Below are 25,757 nucleotides of genomic sequence, written 5' to 3'. Positions count from 1 at the left end.
CACTTGTTGGACTACTCGTCATTCAAATATTTACTTGTGAATGACTACTCGTCATGTATGCATGTTATATATATAATATATATATGTACCTATATACATTATGTTTAGATAAAGGGATGAGAGATAAAAAGCTATGCTTCTTGTCACTCCTTTCCAAATATCTTTTTTTTTCTCCTCTGTGTTTATTTGGCTTCCTCCATTTCATTTGGTTTTATGCAGGAATTTTGTATGATAGCAAATGGGAAGCTCGGTATTGCGTGTATTTGAATGTTCGGAATAAAAGTTGTCAATCAATCAAAAATGAAATTCCATATGGTACCGGTCAGTTTTTAACAAGAGCAAACTTGGATTGTTGTTGATAAGTGTGTGTGAAGTTCTGTTATCATCCATCTTTTACAGTCTATATTATAGATGAGAAAACGTTTATCTCCCTTCTTGCGTTCTTTCAATTGGTCAAAAGAGGGCGCTATTGGCTAAATAAACAAACCATATTACTCTAAGACTAAATCGCACAGTACAGTTGAATCTTTGTGCTCAATATGATTGACTAATTGATCCCAACTCCAGCAACAACAACAAAAAATAATAATAACTACAATCAGACAAGTTATTCTGATGACATTACACGAATGCAGACACTTTATTAGGTACACTTGAATGCTCTAACGAGATCAAATGTAAGAATTGTGGAATATTTGTTCAAAGATGACTCTAATGGACACCGAAGACTGATTTATCCGCTTGCCATGATTTGATTTGAATATTAATTCCTCGAGGCGCAAGCCCCGCCCCCTCGGACCGTCTGCGCTTTAAATAGCAGCTGTTCAAAACCTCACGTCCACTCCACAGTCTGCAGCATCCCAAGCCAACGCCTCGCCCACAAAAAAAAAAAAAAAAGCTGCCAATCGAGTCCAGACGAGCCATGTCGGCCGCCAGCACCGAGACGAGCGCCCCACCGCTGCCCGCCGCCGCCGCCGGCCGCGTCTTTTTCCAAGCCGCGCCCGGCGTTGGTTGCGCCGGATCGGCCCCGCTGGTCGTCAGCGGCGGCTCGGACGACCCGGTGCAGAAGCGGCAAGGCAAAGTGACTGTCAAGTACGACCGCAAGGAGCTGAGGAAGCGGCTGGTGCTCGAGGAGTGGATCATCGAGCAGCTCAGCGAACTCTACGATTGCGAGGTCAGCCCGCCACACCATTTACACATTTAAACAATCCAAATTCCAGAGCTTGACCTTTTAAATTGCATCAAGAATGATGCCGATATGGGGAGAAAGAAAAAAGATGTTTATTATACATTTGCATGACACCACAGCAAGGAATGCTTGTGAAATAGATTAATTACGACTGTATTGGATAAAAAGATACCATCATTAAATAGAATATAAAGACAAACATATTTAATGGACATTGTGCTGCTCCCTCAGGTACCTTGGCCACAAGGGGGCAGTAAAAAAGACTGGCCTGACAGCAAATTGCGAATAAGTGGAGGATCAAGTCAAAAAAAAAAAAGGAATACGTCAGAGGTTGGCTTCCTAAAAAGTCTTTTTTACGAGGATAAAGAATATATGCCTGTCAGTCTGCGTTTGCGCTGCTTTTTGTTGAAATCTGGGGAAAAGAAGGGCAGTGGGTTAAGGATGCGCTGATGTCAGTGTTCTCCTTGCCAGCGGCCGACGGCCTCTGCAGAACGTCGTGACAAAGACACTTAACCCTCGCGTCGGCATCCGTCGGCCGTCACCTGAGATTGCCGGCGTCTATCTTTAGCCGTCCCCGGCCTTTCATTTGACGATAAGCGTGGCACAAGAGTGCCGTGGCTTGCCTGACTTTCCATGTCCCCTTTTGTGTCCTTAATTTCTTGCTGAATAATGCATGACGCTTAATGAAGAAAATCAGCCATGGGTGCCGCTGCTCTCGGCGCTGATTCAAAAACAGGATTAGGTGGAGGTCGACGTGCTCCACTTTGAATTCAAATGACGAGTAGAGATTGAGTGACGGGCCGTTCGTTTGCGAGCTGGGCCTTTAATGCAACTCTTGATCGAATCCATATTTAGATGATGAACTGTACTGGTAGACAGAACTGAAACGTGATGACATCATGGAAAGCGATGTACCTAATATTGTGACCAGAACCTCTTTCATCCCTTCCCTGTCATGACGACATGCTCGACGGCGGTCTTGTTTGAGCAGGTGGCCTCACACGCACACAAATAGTACTCGTGTTTGGTCACATGCTCGTAAAGAGGAAGTCACACTGCCACCGTAATCATTAGCGCCTCAGTGCTAGCTCCGAAATTAGACAGGCTATGTGTGTGTGTGTGTGTGTGTGGGGGGGGGGGGGGTGACGTAAAGGTCAAGCATGCTATCAATTTCCCATGCAAACCTAACAGAGAACAAAAAACATTTATTGATGTTCACATATGTGTAAATGCAGCGTGTTTAAATTCCTGTGTGTGTGTTAGAACGACTAATACTAGTGCTGTACTGATGAGCTGAGAGGAGTTGAATCCGCTCAATTCTGGTGGCCAAGTGAGACAAAAAAATGTGCGTATGTAATTCAAATGGCTGTGGCATTGCCTGTGATGAATGGGTCTGAGACGCATTGAGAAAAATCGATGGCGGCTCCTTCGGAAGTGAGAGTCGGTGCACGTTTGCCAGGTAACAGTAGACGCTGGCGTGTCCTACTTTCTCATGGCTGGCTGTCAATAGAGCCTCGCTCGATGAGGCTTAGTCACGGGTGCACGCACCCCCACCGTTACACCACACCGTTGTGTGTTTGGACGAGGTTTTATCTTCGCTCTGATGTTTTCTTTGCCGATTTTGCACCCAGATTTCTTTTTTCATACTAGAGGGGCCGGTTCGGCCTGTGAATGGCAAAAATCCACTCATAAAAAAAGGAGATGTATACCACCAATAATATTTGTCTCCCCCAAAAAAGAAAACTTTTTTTTTTTAATAATAAAAAACAAAATGGTGAAAAGGTCAATTTTTCACGATTTTAACATTTTATTATTTTTTACGATTTTATATTCTACCACACAATGCTATTTTTTATTCTTCAAATCTTTTTAAGGGAACGGATGAAAACCATTTCAATGTATTGATTCGATTCAACTGGATTCGTATCTTTCCTGCGAAAGGAATCGCTCTCGGGCTATCGAGCCTTTCTAACGATTCGGCGTTTTACTCGTCCTCTGTGACCGCACGAGGTTCACATAATACGCCGTTGTCGGTCTTTCCTGGAGTAAAAGAAAGAAAAAGCGCGGGGAACTATCGACAAGGTCACGGGAGAAGCGGTGATGGAGGCGGGGAGGGGGGGGGGGGGGGGGGCTTGCTCCAGGAAATAGATAATGATATCTAGAGTGGAAAAATACATGATGGGGGTGGGGGGGGGGTATCGCCTGGAGAGACATGCTTGATCCGTAAAGCTTCACGCGCGATTGTCGATGCTCTTCTCTGGCCACAATACAAACAATTTGAATTTTCTTTCCATAACCGAGTCATATTGGTAACGGCATCATCGGCGTGACTGCAACATGAAACGATTGAGCGGTGTTGACAGACGCGCCCGCCCGCCCGGCCGGCGCTAGGTCCAACCGGTCGATGGGACGACCTTGATCCGTTTATGGATCGGACGCCCGCAAGGTTACAATTTGTGTCTTGAATCACAGCGAAGGTAGCCCGTCGATGATTTTTTGTTTTTTATTTCAATCAAAATTGGAATTCTCATTTTTGTGAGGGCCTAAACATCAACAAAATTCAACAATAGTCCAACAACATTGTTCGTCAGCACAAAAGACAAATATTTTTGTTCTTGGTCTGTGGCTTTTTTTCTGGCAGTGTGTTGCATAAAAGTGTCATTAGCGTCGTATTTGTGTGTTGGCTGTGCGCCTGTAAGGGGCGTGGCCTGGCCTCGCCAGCCGGAAGAAGGTGATCCGGTTGGACCACCTTTGAGCGAGCGATTGGGTGTGAGTCGAGGCCTAATTCTCTCTTTTTTTTTTTTGTGGCTCTCCTTGCCCGCACGCGAGGGCATCCGAGTGCCTACATTGCTACTTTTTGTTCTCGAGCGGGCATTTTGTTCTTTGTACTCCTCCTCTGCCGAGCGTGTGATGTAAGGCGTCCTCTGGAGCGGCGCTGAATCAGCGTGGGAAAGATTTCTTGCCGCAACTTCATCCAGTAAATTCATCCGAGCTCGCTGCATGCTTTCGAGAGGGGGGCGGAAGGATGCTCGACCGTAACTGATTAGCGGGCTCGCTATTTGACAAGCCTTCAGAAGAGGCCTCGCGAGTTAAACCCCGGGTTCACCTTCATCTCGCTGGCTTCATCTACGAGGCATTTGTCTCCGAGGATGAATTCATCCCACCTTGAGCTTCTCGGCGCTTTGATGCGACACCCAAGATAGCTGAGCGGCCACATTTCCCGGGTTGCGCAATCCTTCTCTTGCTCATAAGCGACCCACTTTCTATCCCGAGCGTACCTACCGCTTTATTCCGTTTTGACAAAATGCTAGCTTACCACGTTAGCCTCAAGCTAGCAATATGTGTTTTGTTTGTTGCATATTGGCCAAAATTAGCAAACCGCATCGCACCATGCCCGGAAAATACCGACGGAGCAGTCGGCCGATTGGTCGACGGAGTAGAGAACAGAGCTTGACATTTTGTTTTGTTGTTCAAAAGCTGTCATTAATGGTTGGCAGATGTGTCAGAGTATTTTTCAAATAAAAGCAATTAATGCCGATGCCACCTACGCACTCAGCGTTGGAAAAACAGGCTCGGTCAGGGATTTTACGGAGCCTTTCCGAGCCCGACCGGCCCGCTAATTGACTTCCGGCGGAAGCCTGACCCAACTTTCATTCATACTCGCCACGTGAAGGACAACGCGACGAGTCTGAATGGAGTTGATGAGTCACCGGGTCGGGCGGCTCGCATTCCGTCACCCCCGAAGCAGACAAAGCCGGCTTGCTCAGCTGTTGGTGAAAACAAGTCTGACACGTGTTGGGCAAACACGCCGGCCAAATGTTTGTTGTGTCTTACGCCTTTGCAAATTCACGTTCTTGTTTACAACCACCTGACGCAAACCAAGACCGCAATCGCAGTCCTGGTAGAAAAAAACGTGATCCATTTGAGGCTCCTGAGCGCCGCTAGCGTTTATCTGCGTGCTTATTTCCATTGCGAGTACGACATAGTTTGTGTCGAGCTGGGCTGGCACGCAAAGACCCTGCAGTCAACATCATTCTGCAGAAGACTGTTGGCAGCGCTAGCATGTGTGTGTGTGTGTGTGTGTGTGTGTGTGTGTGGTTGGCAGTGGCCCGCGGGAGCCGGTGGTCCACACACGGCTCATGCCTGCCTGCCTGCCCCACTTGTCAGCAATGGCTGACAGACTGCCTGCTGACAAGTGCACAGACACATCACACACACAGACAGACAGATAAAAAAAAAAACGTCATAATTGGGAGCTATATTTGCGAGCCGACTCGTCGTGACAGAGATTTAAAGGCGAGAGGGGGGAAAAAAATAATAAAAAATACCCTCTCCGTGAGCTTGAATGCCAACGATGTCCGCAGGCTAATGCGCCAGCCAAAAAGTCAGCTCACACGCATTTGCCAGCTTTCAAAATGGCCGCCGGACAGAAAAATCCAAGACTGGCACCCATTTGTACTATTTTGTCATTCCCGCAGGAGGAAGAGATGCCCGAGGTGGAGATCGACATTGACGACCTTTTGGAGGTGAACAGTGACGACGAGAGAGCCGTCAAACTGCAGGTACGCCGACTGAAAATACAACTGGTTCATGAAGCTTCGTTTTCCCACTTCTGAATATATCTCTTAACAATGTTTATCCCCCCCCCACAGGAGTCCTTAATAGACTGTTACAAACCGACAGAGGTGAGTGTCGACACACTGACGTGTGGAAAATTGACAACCCGAATGACTACAATAGCGATGAAAAGGTCATGCGAGTCGATCACATGACCTCATATGGTGGGGAATTCCCATCTGTCACCTGTGTGTTTTATGTAAGTAGCATTAGGTGTTACAAGGTCACCAGGTTGACAGCTCGTATAGTACGCCTAAACCCTCACGCACACACAAATGCAGCATAATCCCATGAGAATGTCAAAGCGCAGAAAACAATACCAGCGAGAAGACGGCAGCTCACACAGAAAAAAAAATAAAAAAAAAAGCGCAATATTGAAGATCAAAATCCAAATGTTATCGGTCGATTATTTTACGGAAACTCACTAACCCATTAAATAGAAAATGAACGTAAAGATAGAGGACAGGCAAAGAGGGACTTCAAATCCCGGAGATGTCGTAAATGAGGTCACGAGTGTCACCTTGAAACGACGAGGCGGATTATATTCCGTCACGCTCGGCTGTTTCTTACTTTGTGTTTTAACACAAATATTGACTGTACTTGTGACTCATCAGTAACATTCCAATTAAAATTCGAATTAAAACTGAGGACCCGTTGCCGGTGTTCCACAAGGCTCTATCTTAGATCCTCCTCCATTTATATGACATATATTCTAGAAATATGTCACAATTACTTTGTCACAGTATAAAACGCAAATTTATATCAGCAGACACACACGCACAAAAAAATATGTATTCCATGTGTGTGTGTGCTGCTGCTGCTTTCTAATTATAATTTTGCCTCTCTCTATATTCTGTCCTCATAGGATTTTGTCCGCGAGTTGCTGGGCAGGATAAGAGGAATGAGGAAGCTCAGCGCTCCATCTAAGAAGGGTCTATAATGTCAGAGAGCTCGACCTCATCCGCTTTTGACCCCCCCGCCCATCCCCTCCAGTAACTCATCCGAACATAAGTGGCATCACTTCTGCAAGCGTCCATGCATACCACGAGCTCACTGCACACGCACACACAATGTCAAGGATGGTATCGACATCGGCGGACTGTTCAAAAGGCTCGATAGCATTTTGATTCACATTTGCACCCCGACAGCCATAGAGATGGAAAATCTCAGCGACGACAAACAAAAGAAGGGAGGAGCTAAGTCTGTACTGCTGTATTTGCTGTGAAATTAGCTGGAGCACTCTGTAAAGACATTTTTTTTTTTTTACTGAGGTATTTTTTTTGCTGTTACTGTCGTTTTTTTTTTTCCCCGCTGCTCATAATCCTTACTCTGTAACTGATTCTTGCTTGCATATTCAATTCAATACTTTTTTTAACTATGTGGGGACGTTGCCATTGTTTCGATGTGCTTTTCACCGCAGCAAGGCATGATGGGTATTGTAGTTTCTAACTACAAACCTGATTGACAGCCTTTCGCCCATGTTACATCCTTCTTTTTTTTTTTTTTTGACACATATCAGCTCGCTTTTTAAATACGACACGGCGGTGAACTCGTTTTTCTTTTTTTTAAGCGATGAGGGCTTGCCTTTAAAAGACTTTTCAGGATGTCGTTTGACTATTTCTCAACGCTGAACCTTAACCATAAGGACGACCTGGAGGCAATTACTGGAAGTCTGTGGACAACTTGAAACGTTTACACTTGCCAAATGTAAATTAGAAATGTCAAACGGCAGGACGGGCTAAGAGTCATCAGGCGGTACTTTTTATAGCCACGGGAAAGTGAAGCTTCAAATTTGCTTCATGAACCAGTTGTATTATTATTTTTGGACTCCTCCAGGTGGCACTGTTGGTATAAATAAAGGGTTTTGAAGAATGGCAAGTCGGTGTGCTTGAGAGGAGTCCAAAAAAAATAGCCGCAGTTTCATAAACAGTCCTGATTAGATCGCGATAGACCAAATGTGACAAATCCCCCTTAGCTGCCAAAGACATACAAGCAAGGCGACGGTGGATTATTATTTTATTTTTTTCCTCTTTACAACACAAAGTCTTGCATGCCAACAACACTAAGTAAACCCTGACAGAATATCGAGTCAAGTATAATCAAGAAAATTAGCTTCTTAACTTTCTAGGACTTTTATTTAGAATTGACGTGACTTAACACGTCAGAGAGAATCCAGGAGAATTTATGAAAAAAAAAATGGTGCTGTTTTTAAATGTCCTTCCCAGGTAGCGGCTGTATTTAAAAGAAATAAATGTGTGAGTTGTGTTGGCAGGAGGAGGCGAGCGCCACACTTTTGCTGAGGTCCTATTATGAATTTTTCCTCTACTGAGAAGCGGTTCGGGGGCAATAGGTTAATATTTTATCATTTATAAGGGAGTATTTTAAAAACGTACGCATAGGAAGCTTTGCATGTATTTTTTAAGTAGCATGTGAGAGCGAAGTAGGCCCACGGGCACATTTGTCGGCCCGGAGGTTTTTAATTCATACAACGCGTTCCTTTTTATACCTTTTATTAAGACTTACAATTTTTTCTTTCTTTTTTTTTAGCTGCTGTTTTCATTTTCTTCTGTACATCCACAATAAGCAATTTTGTTTTTAAAAAAAAAAAAATGTAACGTGTAAAATGTGCGTGTGGTCTGTTTTATTTCTTGCTGACAATAAAAATGCAGACAACTCTGCGTGCGCTGTTTTAAGAGAGCGTCTGTGTTTTCTTTTTTTTTTTTTGATTGGCCGTCCTAGTTTAGTAGGCCAGGCCAGCCCCCCCCCCCCCATCTGATTGTGTGCGTGGAGTTCACCGACGTATGACTTGATTGCTCACTTTGCGCATGAGTAACCTTTCTCTGCTGCCCGTCTAGCCCCGTATGACTAGCCTAGTGCCCTACTGTACGCTGTTGCTAGGTAGAATATCAGCCTCTAGGCCGCCGCTGCATGGAGTCATGAACAATTGAAGACTCTGGCTCCAAATGATGTCTTTGGGATTCAGACACACTTTGACACGCATTCCCGAGCAGCCTGCTGCGAATTGGCGCCGATGCTGCCAGTCGAGATGCCAGAAGCTGAGCGTGCGCCTTTAAATTCCGTGACCCACATTTCACAGCTGGGGCTGGTTGACAGGGAAGGCTCCTGCACGCTGCCTTGAATAATTGGAACTGCAAGGTGAATGTGAGCAGAATGGCTAAGGATGGGAGACGTCGTTCCCCCCCCCCCCCTGCTTTGCCCTTACCCTAGCTTCTCCCTTTTCAGTCAGCTGGCTGCACACCGGCACATCTCACACCAGCAGAGTCCTCCAGTCATTTCCAGTCAGCGAGGAACGAGGAGACGGACGGTGCTAACGGCTTTGTTTTTTTTAATTAAAAACAGCGAGGAAATGGCGGCGCGGCAGACCTCCCTTTTGTAAAATCCGTCCTAGCAATCCTACTGTACATTTTCTGTCCCCAACCCCCCCACCCCCCACTTGTTCATTTGCCATCCTCCCTCCCATATGTTCTGCCGTCCCACTCTCCCTGCTGGATTCAGCGATTCATCATACCTCACAGGGGATGAAGGGGGAAGGGGATTGGGAAAGCACAGTGACACACTGTCATCTCAAGCATCTCTCCATTTTGTCCCACTCCAAAGCAAATGGAGAGAGATACCAATGTAGTGAATTGTCCGTACAGTTTCAGGTATTGGCTACAAAATGGCAACTGCTGCCTGTTTTTGTGACACAGATTAATGCACGATTATTTATGTCTGGGGGAGGAGGGCTCCGTGAGGATAATAACAAGTACAACGAGTAAACAAACACAATATGACGTAGACTTTAGAAAGGATTTAAGTCGCATTGCCATATGGTGCTTGTGACGAGGGTGATAATGAAGGGGTGTGGTTACGTCCTGCTGTGTGTGTGTGTGTGTGTGTGTGGGGGGGTCGTTCTATCGACAGGGGGGTGAATTCAGATCATTCTAGCGCATGCCATCTGTTTGGGGTGAACGGCGGGGCTCAACAGACAAGTGCAATTAACAGCAATTATTTGCCGTCACTTACCAACGACGGTGTTGACACAAGTTTTTCCAGCGGAAGGATTTGTCGCTATGGAGATGCTCCTGTCTGCTGCTGGAAAGTTGATATGAGGATACAGGGGAGGGAAAAAAAAAGGACACCGAGTGAGACGAGAGTAAAAGATATATATGTTTATAATCCGGACGCAGAGTGTTTGACAGTAATACATCTGATCCTTAAAGATGTTTCAAATATATCCGTCCGTTTGTGCTTTCTCTGGTCGACCCCGATTAACAAACTAGTCCTCTGGTGCGCAAAGGAGATGAGGTTCTGAAAAGCCTCAAAATCAATTCGCCCTCCCCCCCAACTGCGCAGTCGACACCGAAATGGACATGAATCGCTGCGTCCAACAAACACCAAATCTCCTGGGTGCTCATTACAGACAATTTGGAGAATCTTTCATCACAAACGTGAAGACAAGTCAGAGCTGCAACCTTGAAATTCACCTCAGGCAGTAAAGCTCAAGTCTCATCATTTATTTCACAATGTCAAGGCCCCACTGGTAACTCACGGGGGCCTCGTAAGGCCCGCGCTCCATAGTTTCCCCGACTGTGGCGTTTGTACCTGCAAGGCAATTTCTCTCGTCTGCCTCCCGCTTCATGGCTGGAATTGCCAAAACAGCTGGTTGCCATGGTTTCCGTGTAGCTGCCGCCAATCAGTAGCCGTCTCTCTCACAGGCCGGTTCACGGGAGGCTAAGCCTGCACAGTCGAGCGTCGATAGAAGAGATTAGCATGATTAGCATACGTTCAGACAGTCAGACAGGAACGCTCAAATCAACACAACTCAGCTCATCTTTATTTATATCGAGCTTTCACAAGCCTTACTCAATTATGCTCGGCTTAGGTGGAACGGCAACTCGTTTTTAATGAGCTCGCTCAAGTTAACCTCATATGATGAATGTCCTCTAGATTGATATTTAATATGTATTTTTTCGCCCTGAACGACTCAAGGGGCTAACTTTGATTGATCGGTGGCAATATATGGCAAAATAAAAGCAATATGAATAAACCCTTGCAGTACAGCTTTTTCAAATTTCATAAATAAGCAACGTAAATATGACTTAAATTAATTAGCTTGTTGTTTTGAGTGCAATAGTTAAATGATGAGCAGCTAAATTGACTTCAAGCCAAAGGTTAGAGCACCCCCTGGTGGACGATTAAAACAATTATCCCAATGAGTTTATATGATGGTTTCAGCAATAATGGCCATCGTATTTTATGTATCTGAAAAATTATATATACATATATATATTTTAAATACAAGTCTCTACAATCATAACACACATATTTTTGGGCCGATGACAATTTTGTTACCAACACAACTAGGCTGTAATGGGTTAGCAAGGTCAATTAAGGCAAAAACAAAAACATAAACAATTTAAATGACATGCATAAAACGTAAATATAGGTCAGCGCAAAACAGCCAATCACAGCCCATCTTGCGTTTGCCACGCCCCCTCAACAAAACTCAATGAGCGAACACAGATTAGCATTAGCAGCAATGTGCCTGTAGATGGCAGCGTCGCAACAGAAAACACAACAGGTAGTTATCGCCTGAACACCTTTTTCAAATGTCCTGCTAACAAAACGACCATTTTCAAGGACAAGTTTCAAAAGTTAATTACGACGAGTGCTTCGGAGCGTCGAAAAGCCCGTCGAAGGCGCCGTGTCTCCCCTCCTACCTGTCCGTATGAGGTGGTGAGGGAGGCGGGAAGTCAGTCGAGTCGGGATCCGTTCCTCGGACCTCCGGGCAGGTTCTCCGGCCGGGTGACGTCAGGAGAAATGGCGGACGAGGATGGCAGCGACGCATCTCCTCCGGCGTCCCAAGGTGAGTCCTCGCGCCTCTAACTTGGACAAACTGCCCGGAAAAGCGTCCGACTGTCGACTTACAAGTGAATACTCGGGGAAAAAACAAACTTCCGGTTGTTTTGTCTCGTTTGAACGCGGAGAGAACTAAAGAGAGTTGTTGTAGTCCGCCGCCGGGTGGCCAGTCACGAGAGAAGGATTAAGAAGGGGGGTAAAAAAAAACTACCTTGGACACCAGTTGCTTTTGGTTGTTGTTGTTGACTTAAGCACGTCGTGTAGTTTTAAACATTTCAAATGTGCTGGGTTGACTTTGTGAGCGTCATTGTCGGTATTTTAAGCTAGCCCGGAGCTGCTGGCGCACACCTGCCGCTGACATTCGACTGCTTTCGAGTAGTGACTCGGCTCCAAGTGACAGGTGGAGTCGCAAACTCATTTCATTCAATGTTCATCATTTCCGTAAAAAAAACCTCATATTAAACCTTTCACGCGCCATTTTCTATCTTTTTCAATCTGAAAATATGATTTAAAGTCGGATGTGCGTATTAGATTTCAGATTGTGTATTCTATTTATTTTGTTATCCGCGGTCGAGTATATATTGATCGACGTCAAGACGCATCATTTTTTTTAATATGTTAAACGCAGTTTTATGTCACCGATGAACTTTAAGAAAACAATGTAAATTGGCTGTATGCCGGATATGTAAATTTACCATTTATCACCAGAGGTGTCGCCAAACTCACCCAAACAGAATGGCTGGTTAATATGGCCGGCACTCTACCTACGACAGATTTGTACGTAGGTCGAAACACAATAAGGTCATGGGGATGTGTGGTTCTGAAAGTAGTTCACGTTTACAAACTCACTAAGCTGTTCTACGCATCGATGATACTTTGCTTACCTTATCTTTGCCCAGGACAATTACATGAAATTGTGAAGGTGTGTGTACTCGGGTCGATGTGGTTTAAAGCCATAGTGTAGGATTACAGCCACTGTATCCTGCGGGGGCCAAGAGTAGGATATTAAAGTACAATGGCATGTACTTATCCTATTTTACCACCATGTCATGTTGACATGAAGATGCTGTTTAATCTTAATGTTTGTTTTCCTTTCCCGAATGTGAGTTTAGTGTGTGGCGCATGCACACGCCAGTACAAATAGCCCAAATGTTTGCCAGGCGTGTCTGTCACGACGTCCAGTCACTGTTAAGTGCTTCGCTTGATTGGTGGGCTGCTGGTCGGAAGCCTGGTGATGTAAAAACACATTTCCTTAGATCTCGGATTAAGTTGTTCTTTCTAAGCCCGACTGCAGAGAGCTCATCTTCCTCTCCCTCTTCTTGCCCGACAGAGGATGGACGTAGCTCAGCGAGTAGTTTGACTTTCGTCACAGGCTGCACTTTATCCCCTCCGTGTGTTTATTCGGGACGGGGCGGCTCACTCTTCACGCTTCCTCGGCCAAAGTGCAGCAATGTGCAGCCCGGGGAAATGGCTCCTCGCGTTAGCTGCTCTTCGTCCACCCTACCGGCGAGGAGGAGACTTTTAGAGGTCAATCATCATCATCATCATCATCCGACGTTCACTTAGTCGCTGCACAGGCTGGGATGGCTTGAAGGCTGAGATGAGGAAAGGGAGAAGAGCGGCAAGAGGCGAGGGCTCCAAGCCGGCGAGGCCGAGGAAGGGAGGCGGCCGTTCGGCCGTCCCGAGACTCTTCACCATCACCGAAGAAGATAATGGGCACAAACGGAAAGATGGTAGGAGGGGGAAGACCAAAGGTATGACCGGAACTGGAGATTTGCGTGTGACACACAGAAAGCAACAAAGTTGCCGAGTTTGTAAAGTTGTAACCTGTGTGAGGTGTAGAAAGGAGCAAAATCTGATCATAGTTTCAAAAGGGAGCTGAAAAGAATTTGAAATATGTCATAGCTAACTTCTCAGCCTCTTTTTTTTTTTTTTTCCTGGTTGTGTCCATCAGCTTTTAGCTTAGCATTAGCTTGGGCTAATCCTCTCGGGACGCCAGGCGATGGCTGGCTGGCTTGCTCGCTAGCCGCCGCAGCTTTAATCGCTCGCTCTTACCGTTTAATCTGACTGCCGGTGAATGATGGGACATGGGGGAGGGAGGGCCAGATTAAATTTTCCCCATGTCGCACTCTCAGTGACACAAAACACACACACGGCCGTGGCTGTGGAGAATTGCCACGATCGGTCGACGGTGATCCCGCTGAGTGGCTTCTTTTCCCCCACTTTTTGTGGATTTCTGCCCTTTGGCCTTCACCGCGGCACCATGGACTTTGGGTTGACTTGTTTAGGACGCTTGCCGGAAGCACGGATGCTGATATTGACCCTCCAGTTTGACTAGGAGGAGCCCCATCGGGTCTCTGTTAGCATCACACAGGATGCAGAATCCAGGTAAAGACGGTTTTTGCAACAATTGGATGGTGTCAATCGCAACGGAGCATTGTCAGCCACGCAAAGGGAATTTTTCGAAACGTTTATCCCGTGTCTGCCGGCGGCTCGCATTGTCCCGACGAGACGAGATCTCCTTTTGTTTGACGAAAACGATTTCAGCGTGACGAGATATGGTTGTAACTGAGCCCGGGCCCAACCTTTCCTGTTTGACCAAAAGCCAAGGGCAAACCGGTTCCAGCGCCGAGCGAGCACCCGAGGCACTGTCGACGTGTTCGTACTCAGCTGTCTTTAGCGAAGAAAACATTCAATCGCCTGAAGGGCGGGGTTTCTTTCCAAAGTATGAACTTGTTTTCAGTTGTGGCGGGCTGACTGGAGCTAGCTTGAGATAACGTGCCTCTGACGTGATAAAGAACTTGTGTGGAACGGGGGCGAAGTCCATTTCACGCCTCACTCGAGGGATTTCATTGAATTCCCCTTCACGCACGTTTGGTTTGTCTTTGGCAGCGTCTTTCTATAAATCGGACGATGGCAGGATGTCTTCACCCGCCCGGGCCAGCTCGTCGCTCTCCGGACGGGCCCACTCCCCCGCCCTGACCTCCACGCCCACCCCGACGACCACCAGCGGCAGCCCCAATAACGGCACGGCGTGGCCCAAAATAGGCAAGCCCGACACTCGCCGAACAATCTTGACGTTTACGCAGCAGCGTTGGTTTGAGCCGTTTGTTTTTGCAGATTCTTCGCTCTTCAACAAAACCGACGAGAGGCTGAGGCTGGCCCGAGAGCGTCGAGAGGAACGCGAGAAGCAGAATGGTGTGTTTGGGTCGAATCGCATTTGTTGACGTAAATATCGGTCGGCGCGCCGAAGGGATTTGCCAACGCGCTAAAGCCGAGTCACATGATCGGCGGCCGACCCGTGACACGGCGGCTTTCGGCTCACGCGGCACGCGCGTCTGCTTTTTTTTTTTTTTTTTTTGGTCATTTCATCTTTGTCGCCAGCCACCAAAGAGGCCGAGTGGCAGGCGCGAGAGGAGCGCGCCAGGCACCACTACGAGAAGCACCTGGAGGAGAGGAGAAGAAAGCTGGAGGAGCAGCGCATAAAGGAGGAACAGAGACGCCTGGCTGTGGAGGAGAAGCGACGGCAGAAGCTGGAGGAGGACAAGGTCCGTCTCCACCCGAAATGCTTTTTCGAGTTTGTAACCGTAATAAAACGTGTGCCCCAGGTTCGTCATGAAGCCGTGCTGCGGCGCACCATGGAGCGGGGTCAGGCCAGCAGACCCAAGGCCAACCGCTGGTCCTGGGGAGGCCCTGTGCGCCCCGGCACGCCCACCGGTACGCATTCACCACGTTGACTTTAAGCTGGCTTGTCACTTTCCTCCACTCAGGCTCATTTTTCTGCCATGTTTATTTTTCAACTTGCCATCATCCATCTGCTCTCTCTGATTCACTTTCTTTCTGTCTCCCGCCTGGCTCTTCTCTCTCTCTCTCTGTCGGTCTCTCTTTGTTCTCTGCACTGCATTGTGGTCCGCCTTGGTGGTCCAGGTTTTGTCGAGTCTGCTTTCCTCTACCCGCTCGACCTTGCTGGACCGGAACACGCGCCGGGTGCTTTCAGTGTCCACCGTGGACACCCAGTGAGATCCCAATGTGAATATTCTAGTGGGCCGGCGCATAGACGTTCACTAAACGGGTCGGGGTACATGCATATCCATGTGAGCGACATGACCAGAAAAAAATAATAATAATAATTGCCAGCGTTGTAATACCAAAACTGACCTGTCAGAGGCAGCATTTTTTTTTCTCCCTGAAATTGGCAATTAATATGAATGTAGTCCTATTTTCTGTTCACATGATTGTCGGTATGTGTGTACCTGGCTTGGACATTAGTGTGCACGTAGGCCACTTTTAATGCCGCAATTTGTGACTTTGTTCATTCAAATAGTCCCTCGGCAGATAGACAGTCGCTATAATTGGACTTCCCCCCTTTAGAAAACATTTTAGCATAGCCTACAAGCAAGCTCTTTTTCTCTTCTTGTCCGAGTCTGACGTTGATTTGGGGCGCTTCCAGATGCTGACCGCAGATCGGCGTCCACGGTGAATTTATCCAAACATCACGACCCCGTCATTACCAAGCGCCTGTCGTCGTCCTCCGCCACGCTCCTCCACTCGCCTGACCGAGGTAACGGAAACTTTGAACTCGGTAGTTTTTTAAAAAAAATATGTATTTAGTTTTTATTTCATGCTATCGATCTAGGGTTGTGGGCGAGGACAACCTCCACCCCTGCCATAAACAAAGCTCAGTCCAAAAAAAAAAAAAAAGTATTCACGGGCTGGAAACTGTTGATTGTATCCGTGTTGCTAGTTGACTCCAAAGATTGATATAAAAGGTATTTAATTTGTGGGCTTGGTGTCGTGTTTCAAATACAAAGCGTGCATCCACGCTGACCCCTTTCTCTAATCCGCTGTAGGATAATCTTTTTGTTTTTGCGGAAACACTCTATGCCGTTTGCTTTATCCGGACGGATGCCGGACATTTTTACCGAAATTGGTCGGCATTTGGTACACTTTCCAGCCCGGCTTTATCTTTGAGCTTGCCGACCGCCGCACGCGGCCAATCGGGCTAATTGCTATTGCGGAAAGCGGGAGGCTCGCAAGGGCATGGCTTTTCCATTTTTGTTGCTTCGGGAGTTGTTTTGGTTCCCCGCACTGGCTTTGTGAAGCCTTTTGTTTGCTTTTCGGTTTTGCGCTTCTCTTCGTCCCGACGCTTTGCCGGCAGGTGAAGCAGACGCAAAGATATCGGGAGCAGCGCGGCTTCATTTGGCCGCATTTGACTGAATGCAAAACCAACTTCATGTCTGTGTGTGTGTGTGTGTGCGCACAGTTCTTCGTCGACTTCCCCTGACCCCGTGGGAAAGCAACGTGGTCAACCGGCTCCAGCAGCCCACACACTCCTACCTGGCACGCAGCCGCAGCGCCATGAGTCTCTCAGGAGAGCAAACGGGTAAGCCCCGCCCCCTCCCGTCACCAGCCAACAGAAGCGCAGGGATGCTCATCTCGCCCAAGAGCGCCTCGTCAATTAGAGCGAGTCCATAGGTTTGCTCTCTTGACCGCCACGCTTTTCTGGGTTAATAAGATTGGGCGCCACTTAAAGCATTAACACTGTCTGAAACTTCCGTCACCAGCCGGTATCAGGCACTCAAAGCTCACACACGCACACGCACACGAATAACTACTAAACCAAGATGTTGCGATGCGAAGCGGGTGACACTAACACTTTTCATTCCCTTCAAACCTTTCTCCTTCCCTTCCTCTCACTCCTTGGCCCATCGCCATTGTTTTATTCCCGCCTTTCCATACCACGCCGTACCCCTCGCACCCCCCTCCCCACCCTGTTCCATCACCGTAGCCATGCCTGTGTGTCCTCGCTCAGTGTCGTGCCACCCCACGGGCTCGGCGTCCTTCAAGACCCCGCCGGGCCGCCCGCTGTCTCACAGCCGCAGCCACGATCGCAGCCTCGCCAGGGAAACGGCTTCGGCGCGCAGGAGGACCACCGGCACGCCGCAGGTGGCTGGCTGGGATGCCTTCAAATGTTTTTTTTTATTTTTTTATTTTTATTATCAAGCGTCTCCGCGGTATGTCACATTTGATATTTTTCTGGCTTGCTTGCAGACGCCACAGAAGAACCGCGACTCTGTCAGGAAGTCATGGAGCAACCTGTCGCTGCCTCTCGGCCCCTCGCTTACCTTACCCCTCAAGTTGCGATCCTCGTCACCCATCAAAAGGAACACCAAAGTAACAGCGCCCTCTCCTGGAAGGTAGAAATAAAATTCTCGGCTCGGTTGTAAATCGGCGGAGAAGAAAAATGGGCTTTATTTCCTGCAAGCAGGCCCTCTCCGAATATCACAGGACGCCCCCCGACCCCCAAGATGCTCAGGTCCCCCGTGGCGGAGGACCCCGGAAACCTGCGCCCTCTCAAGGTGTTGCCTGAGATTCCGCAGCCGTCTAACCCGGTCCAAAGCCAAGAAGCGGAGGACGAGCAGGTCCTCAGCCCTCCCCGGCCAGCGGAACACAATAAGGCTGCAACCGGCGGTGAGGACTGAACTGTTGATTCCACACGAGCAAATTCATTTTTGTCGTTGTTGTTCATTTCTTCTCACTTCAGAGGCATCCCCGAAGCCTTCTGCCGGGACCACAGATCGAGAGGAAGCCAGCCGCATCCTCGCCGAGAACCGCCGGCTGGTCCGCGAGCAGAGAGAACGGGAGGAAGAGGAGCGAAAGCAGCAGGAGGAGCAGGCCAGGTAGCATCTTCAACTGCTGTCTTCTAGAAGGTCACTTGATGCACAGTCTTGACATACGCCACCCCCCGCCGTCGTCCTCAGGCTAGCTAAGGAGGAGATGGCTCGTCGCAAGGCCGAGGAGCGAGCGAAGCGAGAGGAGGAGGCCCAGCGGCAAGCGGAGGAGAGGAGGCTGAAAGAAGAGGAGGAGAGAGGGCTGAAGGAAGAGGAGGAGAGAAGGATGGAGGAGGAGCGCCTCCGGCAAGAGAGAGAGGAGGCCGAGAGAGCTCAGAAACAGGTCGGGCGGGATCATTACCATCCGGGACGGTGACGGAAGGGCTCGCAAGTAAAACTCTCTCGCTCCGCTCATCAGCGTGAGGAGGAAGAGTCTCGGCAGAAGGAGGAGACGGAGAGACTCAGGCAGGAGAGGGAGAAGCACTTCCAGAAAGAGGAGGCCGAGCGGCTGGAGAGGAAGAAGGTGATTCAACCGCTTCCAAACCTGATCCTCACACGCACCTAAAAGCGGCTTCTTCTGCTTCTCCTCACAAGCGACTGGAGGAGATCATGAAGAGGACCAGACGCTCGGACGCCTCGGACAAGGTAAGCGAAAGGACAAAATGGGGGAGTAACGCTCTTGTCGGTTTGCTGACTGTTGTTGCTACGTTCTTCGTTGCTAGAAAACAACCCCTAGCAAGAACACAGACGACCCAGGTAACTTGAAGCCAGTCTCTTTGTTTTTTTGGTCCCAACACCCCAATTACATATCTCGTGTTTGCTCCACACCAGCGGCCGTCGCCTCTCCGGGCCCGTCCCAAGAGAGCCCCGCCTCCAACCCGCATAGCAACGGTTGCCAAGCGGACCCCAACTTGAACACCAGTGGCACTTCCACGCACATCGCTCCGATACAAAGGTAACTCCAAGCGAATGACGTCTGCGGGAACTCTTCTAAATATGCTTCTGATTTATTTATTTTTTTAATGCAGGGAGAACGGAGAGTTTGACGAAGGGCTTCTCGAACTCGAGTTGAAGAGAGACGACGACAAGCAGCAGAAGATGGACGAGGATGACCAGAGAGTCGCCGCGGTGGCCTTCAAGGAGAACGGCCTCTCAAAGCCTCACAGCGCCGCCGCGCTGCTGGACGACATCACGGCCCAGCAGGGAGCAGGTCGGGGAATCTACAAGACGGACGGCCGTACTCGCAGATAGCCAACCTTTTCCGAGCTCAGCCGTTTTGCTTTGTTTAGACGTCGCCTGACGACGCGCAGGGAGAGGATGACGTCCACGCGGTCACGGACGAGAAGGAAGGACGGCGCTCGGATGGATGCAGGAAACTTGCAGCCTTCCGGGAGGCACCACCACGCGTGTTTCCTCCAAGACGGTAACTCCAAAGATCGTCCTTTACAAATGTCACGAGGGGATGCTTTCACGGAGGCAGACTGTTTTTGCAACTTTTTTTTTTTTTCCGGGGGGGGGGGGGGGATCAACCACCAAAGGGGTGTGTATACTATAGTTGAGATTTACTGCAGTGACGACGGCAAACCCAGATGAGTTGTAAAGTCTTTAATTCTGATTTTTTTTTTTTCCCCTCGTTTGTTGGACAGCCAGAAGAGACGCAAGTGACGGTTTGCGTCTCCTCACGTATTTAAGATGCTCGCCCCGGGTTGAACTCGGACGGCCGCTGCTTTTCTTAGTCGATCCACTTACTGGAACGTAATGGCTGTAAAACCAAACTTTTGGTTGGCTTGATGTTTATTTTGCTGTAAATCTCATCACTTCGGTCAGGCGGGGGACATTTTGGAACACGTGCTGCTAATTTTTTTTCGGACGCCTTACCGTGTATGAAATTAAGATAACGGCAAGGATAACTTTTTGCACTCGGACGTGGACGGTGATGAATCCAGCTGGCCAATTGCTCCGATAGAAGAGCATCCAAGCCATTCCACAACTAATATATGAGAGTCATTCTATTTTACTAAGAATGAGCAGAGCAAAAAATAAGAAACTACTCCAGTTGTATTATTTGAAAATAAATCTCTTGGACATGTTACCTTTTCTGTTTGCTCCTTGTTTTCCCAACTTCTTTTGATTTCAATTGCATCTGAATGAAATTTGCAAACATCTCACTCTTCATTCATTGTTCATTTGAGGTGGAGCCTTTATTTTTTTTTCCCAAGTTGAACATGACTGTGACAATTAATTGAGGTGCGGATATCCGTCCGCAAAACCCAAACGTGCTACCAACACACCAGTTCTTTTTGAGGGAAGGAAGGCGCTCCCGGCAAACGAGGTGATGAAATCCACAAGAAAACCACACTTGAAGGTTGAAATGATCATAACGAAAGAAAAATATTTACATGAACCAAGCACACTCTTGAAAAACATCAAAAGGCCTTTGTGGAATAATCTTTGCGCTTTTGCAGCAGTCCACAGGAAATTGGCGTCACCAGTAGAAGGTCCTGGTGAGGAAACCGGCGGCGGCGTTGAGCCAACTGCCGCTGGCATCTTCCTTGGCGGCGCCTCGCGACACGGCGCGCTCCGCCTCCGGCTTCTCCTCTTCGTCTTCGGGGAGGTAGTCCGGCAGAGCCGAGTCTCGTGGTGCCGCCGCCGCTCCCGAGGCGCTCAGGGGGATGAAGACCTGAACCAGGTAAGAAGATAAGCAAAAGAACTGAGCACTTTTGCTTGCACCAAAAATCACTGACCTCATCTCCCGCCTCGTTCTTCACCACCTGTTGGGCAGTCAACACCTTGGTAGCGGCGATGGCCGAGGCCAGACTCTGCCAACGTACAAAAAAAATAAATCACGAGTCCATTAAAAGCATCTCGCCGCCGCGTTATCCCCGAAGCGTCGTCACCTCGGTGGGCAAATCGGAGCGAATGCGCACGGTGCATCTCTTGGAGGTCATTTGAAAAGTGAAGCTGATCACGCCTCGCACCTTCAGCAGAGCCTCCTCGCACAGGCCACGCTGGTCCTACGTCACAAACACGCCTTTGTCACGGGCCGGCCTGCTCAAAGGTTTCCGACTCTGATGTGGACTCACAACACTGTCCAGGCCCTGAATGTGCAAGGTGACACACTTGGCCTTCTTGTTGGACGAATTCAGGAAGAACTGTGACTTTTGTCTCCTTTCCCTCTCAGAAGTCCGATGGGCAGGAAGAGGAGGCGCCGAGAGAATTGCGTACACCTCCTTCGCCAAATCCCTGATGTCGACAGACAGCTCGTCCCTACGTGAAGAAAGACCAGGTTTCACAAATACGGTATAAAACTATCCGAGTCGCACTACGTTCTTCACCTCGTCGTAAAGTTCTCCAGGCTCACCATCATCCCCAGCTCGTTCTTCATGGTGGAAATGTTAGGGGACAACTCGGCCACGTAGCGGAGGGTCTGCGAGGAGGAAAGTAGGAGCTAGTGACATGTCCTTGTAGTGACTAACGTTTTTGTTTTGTTTTTTTAAATCAAAGAGGCGCACTTGGAGAGTGGCGAGCAGCACTTGGGGGTTCTGATGATCCAGAAAGAGGACCAGCCCGGGGAGGCAACCTTGGTCCTGCACGATCGCCTCTCGGTTCTGGGGCTCTGAGGCCAGATCCCGCAACTGGCTCACCACCGACAACGCGTCCATCACCTTTAGAGACACTTGAGTCGTCCACCATTCGTATTTGCATACATGTTAATGAACTGCTGTCAAATGCTAAGCGAGCGCGCTGTGGCTAACTAGCGAAGCTAACTACTTTGCATACACTGGTACGAAAGCGTATTACAATATTCGTAATCGTAACGCGAATACGAGTGGCGTAATCACTTTGTTAGTCTTAAAAGAAGACTTAAATTGGACTTTTTTTCACGTTTTCTTACCCAGGGTTACCGAAGATCGTGGACGCGACTAGGGGTGTTCGTGAGCTTAGTGGTGACAGGCGATTGGTCAAAACGGGCACCATCCTGCAACATCGGCTCGTTCTATTGGCTCCCGCAGTCTCGACCAACCAAAATCGTTTATGCTACACAAACCTTTCATTTGATTGTGGAAGACTTCCGCAGTGAACCGAACGAGCGTCAGACAAAGTTTGATTTCATTTTGGGGTTGCAGCAAATACGTATACTTTCATGAAAAATGAAGGTTTTGAACAAAGGCTAACGGGGGACGTCGTCACCAAAGGAAGAACACACGGTGAGTTTTGTATCTTTATATATTTCTCGTTTCTTACGTAGTTTTAAGGTGTTCCATTTTCCTCTCATTGCTGTGAGCAGAAACCTGAGCTGCGATGTCTTTGCTTGAGGATGCACGAGAAGTGTTGCGCATGGTGCTGGACTATTTTGGAGTCCCTCCAGAAATGGTGACTTTGGCTACTTACGTGTAAATCAATATTGTTGTTCTGACTAAAATTGATTTTGATGCAGCTTGTTCCAGTGTGGGACAGTCGGCTTTGTGGCCAATACCGCAGCGTGGTGAGGATGATCGGCTCCAACCTGCCTCTGAATCCTGCGCCACGGGTCTATTTTCAGGTAGTTCATCCACTTTTCCAAAGTCTTGTACCTTTTTTTTTAATGCTATCATAAACACCTTACCACTTCCTCCCGTATCAGATCCCGCTGACCACCTCCGGACTGCACGGATATGTCGACCTCCCCGCGGAAACGCCCGCCATCCCATCGTTCGCCGACGTCCTGTGGGTACTTGAAGACCAAGGGGACGGTTTCGCCAAGAGCAGGTAGGAACGCCCTAATGCAAACAAACAGCTGGGCTTGCTGACCTGTTGTTTATTTTTTTAGGCATCATCTACCCGCAAAGACGCCCGCCAGGCAGCGACCGGCGGGAGCCCGACGCACGGAGCCGGAAGCCCTGCGGAAGATCTCGGCGCTGGAGAGCGAGCTGCTCAAGTTGCGAGCTCAGATCGCCGTTCTCGTCACCGCCACTTCGGGTAAGCCCAAAAGCTACACGTAGAAAACGGACACCTTAGTTGGGGACCTTCTCGACTTATTCTGTTAATAACACTCAGGTCACTCCGAGTCCCATAATGCAGCCGGAACGCCGTTGATGTCGCCTATCCCGACGGCGCCGGCGGCTCTCGCATCCACACCTCGCTCCGTGCCCCCGCCGCCACCTCCTTTGCCGTCGCCGTCTCCCGCCACGTCGTCAGTAACCGAGTTGATCCGACGGCGCAAGTGCAGCGGGAAGGACGGGGACAAGAAAGGGATCCAAGCCGTTCCCAACCAGCCCTCTTTGTTGGATGTGCTCAAAGACTTGAATCAAGTCAAGTTGCGATCTGTGGAGAGGTCCGTTCTCACCAGACGCCCGCCGTAAGAAGAATTTCAAGTCAAGCAGACTTTTTTTTTTTCCCCGGTTGCAGGTCACCGGGGGGCACGCCGGTTCCGAGGAGGCGTAGCAGAGGGGGCGGGGCCTCCACCCCCAAGGACCCGGCCTCTCTGATCGCCGAGGCTCTCAAGAGAAAGTTTGCGCAGCATCGCCACAATCTCTCAGACAAAGAGAATTCTCTGGAAAGCTCGCCTTTCGGAAGTCCCGACGCACCCAAGGTTTGTCCGGCTGCGGTCAAACATGTTTCAAAGAATAATCATCGACAGTGTGTAACGTATCGATTGAAACGTTGCAGATGCTCCACCACGCTCGACGCAGCCAGACGTTTCTCCACTTGTGATACAATCGGAGTCTTTCCTTTCGGTCGGTACAAATTCTTCTGAATTCAAGCGCGCGCACACATTGACGGGATCTTCCGTCCACCTGCTGTCTTAGTTTTGTTCACTTTATTCCAAAAAAAGTTACATATTTAAAATAAAATAAAAAAGTGCTCAGTTAGCGTTCAGCTGTCGTGTTTGTTGAGTAGAGCGCTGAGATACGAGTCTTGCGTTCATTTTCATATATGTAACATTTTTAATTTCCAAGATTTAAATACGTGCTACATGAACTCAGTCTTTTTCCAAAGAAACGAATCATTTCTTACTACTCTCTTTTGAATTAGCGTGAAGTGTAAATAATGCCATTGTGGATTATAAAGAACACGCACTTCTAACATTCCAACATCCCAGATGTTGAAGTCTTATAGGTTATACGTCTTGGTTGACGTCTTTGTCGTGGCGCTCGTCAGCCTTCACTTGGCTGTCCTCCTGCACGCTGTAAAAAACAAAAGACGTGTTGCATTTTATTGCTTTTTACATTGATATCGTAAATATTATAGATGTGTATATATCTATTTTTTTCACGCCATACCAGTCGTGTCGGCCGTTTGTGTTGTCGTCATCGTGCGTTTGGGCGGGGCGGTGAAAACAGACCACCGAGCTGCAAAAAAGCGACACGCGGTTAGTTTCGAGCATTTAGGATATTTGCGTAATGTCGTTAATTACTGAGGACAACCTGCTGTTGCGTCCATCGGGTCCTCCCGGAGCCATCGTCTTTTGTAAACACAAACAGAAAAGATCAAGTTGCATCATTTTGTTGCAGCTCACCAAAAAGCATGACGTGAAATCGCCTTTATCACTTTCTGTCGATTCAAAATGGTGCCCGATGAAAACCATACAAAATCCCATTCAAAATCCCCTTCCATGACATGCTGTCGTGCTAACTTAGCATAGCATCAGTTAACATTTTACAATTTGAACAATAAGAAATAGTGCTGGACTAAAGAGGAGAATGTCAAATTCAAATTTCTACGCACAGCTTACTATACTGCTGGATAGTTATCGATACTCAGCATTTTGCACGTGAAAAACTTCTCTTCTCACCGAATCCCAGGTTAGGTCTCCGTACACGATAATTCCGCAACGTCCGTCCGGCTCATCGACACATTCGACAGAAAGCTAAAAAGAAAAGTGACTAACATTCACTCTGCAATTTACGCCATCGAAAAAGCGCATCTTAATTATGTACATTCAAACAAATCACAATTGAATGATCGGACTCACTTGAAGCTCCTGCTCAGTCGCCGCCATTTTTTCTTTTTTTTTTTTTGCGTCACAAAGGTGTCTTTTCCGGAAGTGCAACGCTTCATGGTTTTGATACTCTCGTAAAGAGTACCCGATATCAAATAATTACTCTGGATATGAAAATGTCCAACGACAGCCTTTTCCTTAGTTTTGTGGCATTTTAGGTATCTTGTCAAACCTTAAAAGTTCATTTCTTTATATAATTATACAACTATAAACTGATAATAGCGTTCTAGCTTCATTTAATCAAAATAAAACAAAGACATAAGGAAAAAGACTTACTTAGCGCTGGTCTGGAGACTTGAGTGAAGCGCTTTCCCTCGTGAAAAGTTGACATTCACTCATCAGCCCTGATGACAAATGTCTCAAAAGTAAAGTTTCCAGGAAGCGATATGCAAACTAAAAAAATACAAGCAAACAGGAAGGAGAATTGCACTTTCACTTTCACGATTTACAGGCCCTTCCTTCAAGTGCCTGGCCAAAAAAATCTTCTCGAATAACC

At 48.0% G+C, this 25,757-nt stretch overlaps 4 protein-coding genes and 2 long non-coding RNA genes across 14 annotated transcripts; 3 read left to right on the top strand and 3 right to left on the bottom strand.

The window, feature by feature from the left end:
• Positions 1–861: 861 nt before the first annotated feature.
• ppp1r14c (protein phosphatase 1, regulatory (inhibitor) subunit 14C) lies at positions 862–7,118 on the top strand. Of its 2 annotated transcripts, XM_085936928.1 has the most exons (4): positions 862–1,174; positions 5,668–5,751; positions 5,842–5,874; positions 6,672–7,118. In XM_085936928.1, the coding sequence occupies exons 1-4, from the start codon at positions 923–925 to the stop codon at positions 6,744–6,746; spliced, it is 444 nt and encodes a 147-aa protein (XP_085793054.1). In that variant the 5' UTR covers positions 862–922; the 3' UTR covers positions 6,747–7,118. The 2 variants fall into 2 exon arrangements, with proteins under 2 accessions (XP_085793054.1, XP_085793053.1); XM_085936927.1 differs by lacking the exon at positions 6,672–7,118 and having other exon boundaries at positions 5,842–6,553.
• A 1,924-nt stretch (positions 7,119–9,042) lies between these two features.
• Positions 9,043–12,079, bottom strand: LOC147042192 (uncharacterized). The gene is made up of 3 exons (XR_015068822.1): positions 11,530–12,079; positions 10,412–10,546; positions 9,043–9,901 (listed from the first exon to the last, which is right to left on the bottom strand). It is a non-coding gene; the product is annotated as an uncharacterized LOC147042192 (long non-coding RNA).
• Positions 11,354–20,956, top strand: map7b (microtubule-associated protein 7b). Of its 6 annotated transcripts, XM_085936916.1 has the most exons (19): positions 11,362–11,390; positions 11,450–11,675; positions 14,561–14,716; positions 14,789–14,866; positions 15,053–15,216; positions 15,277–15,385; positions 16,119–16,229; positions 16,932–17,051; positions 17,481–17,614; positions 17,720–17,865; positions 17,934–18,139; positions 18,213–18,348; positions 18,430–18,622; positions 18,698–18,802; positions 18,874–18,924; positions 19,002–19,035; positions 19,111–19,234; positions 19,308–19,489; positions 19,569–20,954. In XM_085936916.1, exons 2-19 carry the CDS (start codon positions 11,630–11,632, stop codon positions 19,577–19,579), a joined length of 2,106 nt encoding a protein of 701 aa, XP_085793042.1. In that variant the 5' UTR covers positions 11,362–11,390; positions 11,450–11,629; the 3' UTR covers positions 19,580–20,954. The 6 variants fall into 6 exon arrangements, with proteins under 6 accessions (XP_085793040.1, XP_085793042.1, XP_085793041.1 ...); XM_085936914.1 differs by having other exon boundaries at positions 11,354–11,390; positions 14,561–14,866; positions 19,569–20,956; XM_085936915.1 differs by having other exon boundaries at positions 14,561–14,866; positions 17,937–18,139.
• On the bottom strand, positions 20,446–22,342 carry armc1l (armadillo repeat containing 1, like). 2 transcript variants are annotated; one of them, XM_085936926.1, is made up of 7 exons: positions 22,175–22,342; positions 21,792–21,955; positions 21,615–21,706; positions 21,363–21,546; positions 21,177–21,293; positions 21,024–21,098; positions 20,446–20,959 (listed from the first exon to the last, which is right to left on the bottom strand). In XM_085936926.1, the coding sequence occupies exons 2-7, from the start codon at positions 21,939–21,941 to the stop codon at positions 20,765–20,767; spliced, it is 813 nt and encodes a 270-aa protein (XP_085793052.1). In that variant the 5' UTR covers positions 21,942–21,955; positions 22,175–22,342; the 3' UTR covers positions 20,446–20,764. The 2 variants fall into 2 exon arrangements, with proteins under 2 accessions (XP_085793052.1, XP_085793051.1); XM_085936925.1 differs by having other exon boundaries at positions 20,447–20,959; positions 21,792–21,944; positions 22,175–22,339.
• mtfr2 (mitochondrial fission regulator 2) lies at positions 20,995–24,143 on the top strand. 2 transcript variants are annotated; one of them, XM_085936922.1, is made up of 10 exons: positions 20,995–21,390; positions 21,461–21,579; positions 21,784–22,487; positions 22,568–22,653; positions 22,718–22,822; positions 22,904–23,028; positions 23,090–23,238; positions 23,317–23,593; positions 23,668–23,851; positions 23,929–24,143. In XM_085936922.1, the coding sequence occupies exons 4-10, from the start codon at positions 22,582–22,584 to the stop codon at positions 23,971–23,973; spliced, it is 957 nt and encodes a 318-aa protein (XP_085793048.1). In that variant the 5' UTR covers positions 20,995–21,390; positions 21,461–21,579; positions 21,784–22,487; positions 22,568–22,581; the 3' UTR covers positions 23,974–24,143. The 2 variants fall into 2 exon arrangements, with proteins under 2 accessions (XP_085793048.1, XP_085793049.1); XM_085936923.1 differs by having other exon boundaries at positions 20,995–21,579.
• LOC147042188 (uncharacterized) lies at positions 24,058–25,701 on the bottom strand. The gene is made up of 5 exons (XR_015068821.1): positions 25,538–25,701; positions 25,055–25,129; positions 24,687–24,724; positions 24,543–24,611; positions 24,058–24,446 (listed from the first exon to the last, which is right to left on the bottom strand). It is a non-coding gene; the product is annotated as an uncharacterized LOC147042188 (long non-coding RNA).
• Between the last annotated feature and the right edge of the window lie 56 nt (positions 25,702–25,757).

This window comes from Syngnathus leptorhynchus, chromosome 18 (genome assembly GCF_054491065.1).
Source record: "Syngnathus leptorhynchus isolate UIUO chromosome 18, UIUO_Slep, whole genome shotgun sequence".
Classification (NCBI taxonomy): domain Eukaryota; kingdom Metazoa; phylum Chordata; class Actinopteri; order Syngnathiformes; family Syngnathidae; genus Syngnathus; species Syngnathus leptorhynchus.
Note: the sequence above shows the minus strand (reverse complement) of the source record. Positions and strands in the feature narration are given on the sequence as shown.

Bases quoted from the DNA above. Each gene is read 5' to 3' on its own strand.
- ppp1r14c (XM_085936927.1), top strand. From the start codon at position 923: ATGTCGGCCGCCAGCACCGAGACGAGCGCCCCACCGCTGCCCGCCGCC. The intron at 1,175-5,667 runs GTCAGCCCGCCA...TCATTCCCGCAG, and splicing joins GCGAACTCTACGATTGCGAG to GAGGAAGAGATGCCCGAGGT. The intron at 5,752-5,841 runs GTACGCCGACTG...CCCCCCCCACAG, and splicing joins AGAGAGCCGTCAAACTGCAG to GAGTCCTTAATAGACTGTTA.
- map7b (XM_085936914.1), top strand. From the start codon at position 11,361: ATGGCAGCGTCGCAACAGAAAACACAACAG. The intron at 11,391-11,449 runs GTAGTTATCGCC...ACCATTTTCAAG, and splicing joins CGCAACAGAAAACACAACAG to GACAAGTTTCAAAAGTTAAT. The intron at 18,349-18,429 runs GTAGCATCTTCA...CGTCGTCCTCAG, and splicing joins CAGCAGGAGGAGCAGGCCAG to GCTAGCTAAGGAGGAGATGG.
- armc1l (XM_085936926.1), bottom strand. From the start codon at position 21,941: ATGGACGCGTTGTCGGTGGTGAGCCAGTTGCGGGATCTGGCCTCAGAG. The intron at 21,294-21,362 runs GTGAGTCCACAT...TTTGTGACGTAG, and splicing joins TTCAGGGCCTGGACAGTGTT to GACCAGCGTGGCCTGTGCGA. The intron at 21,099-21,176 runs GTGACGACGCTT...GTACGTTGGCAG, and splicing joins GCTCCGATTTGCCCACCGAG to AGTCTGGCCTCGGCCATCGC.
- mtfr2 (XM_085936922.1), top strand. From the start codon at position 22,582: ATGTCTTTGCTTGAGGATGCACGAGAAGTGTTGCGCATGGTGCTGGAC. The intron at 23,029-23,089 runs GTAGGAACGCCC...TTATTTTTTTAG, and splicing joins GACGGTTTCGCCAAGAGCAG to GCATCATCTACCCGCAAAGA. The intron at 23,239-23,316 runs GTAAGCCCAAAA...AATAACACTCAG, and splicing joins TCTCGTCACCGCCACTTCGG to GTCACTCCGAGTCCCATAAT.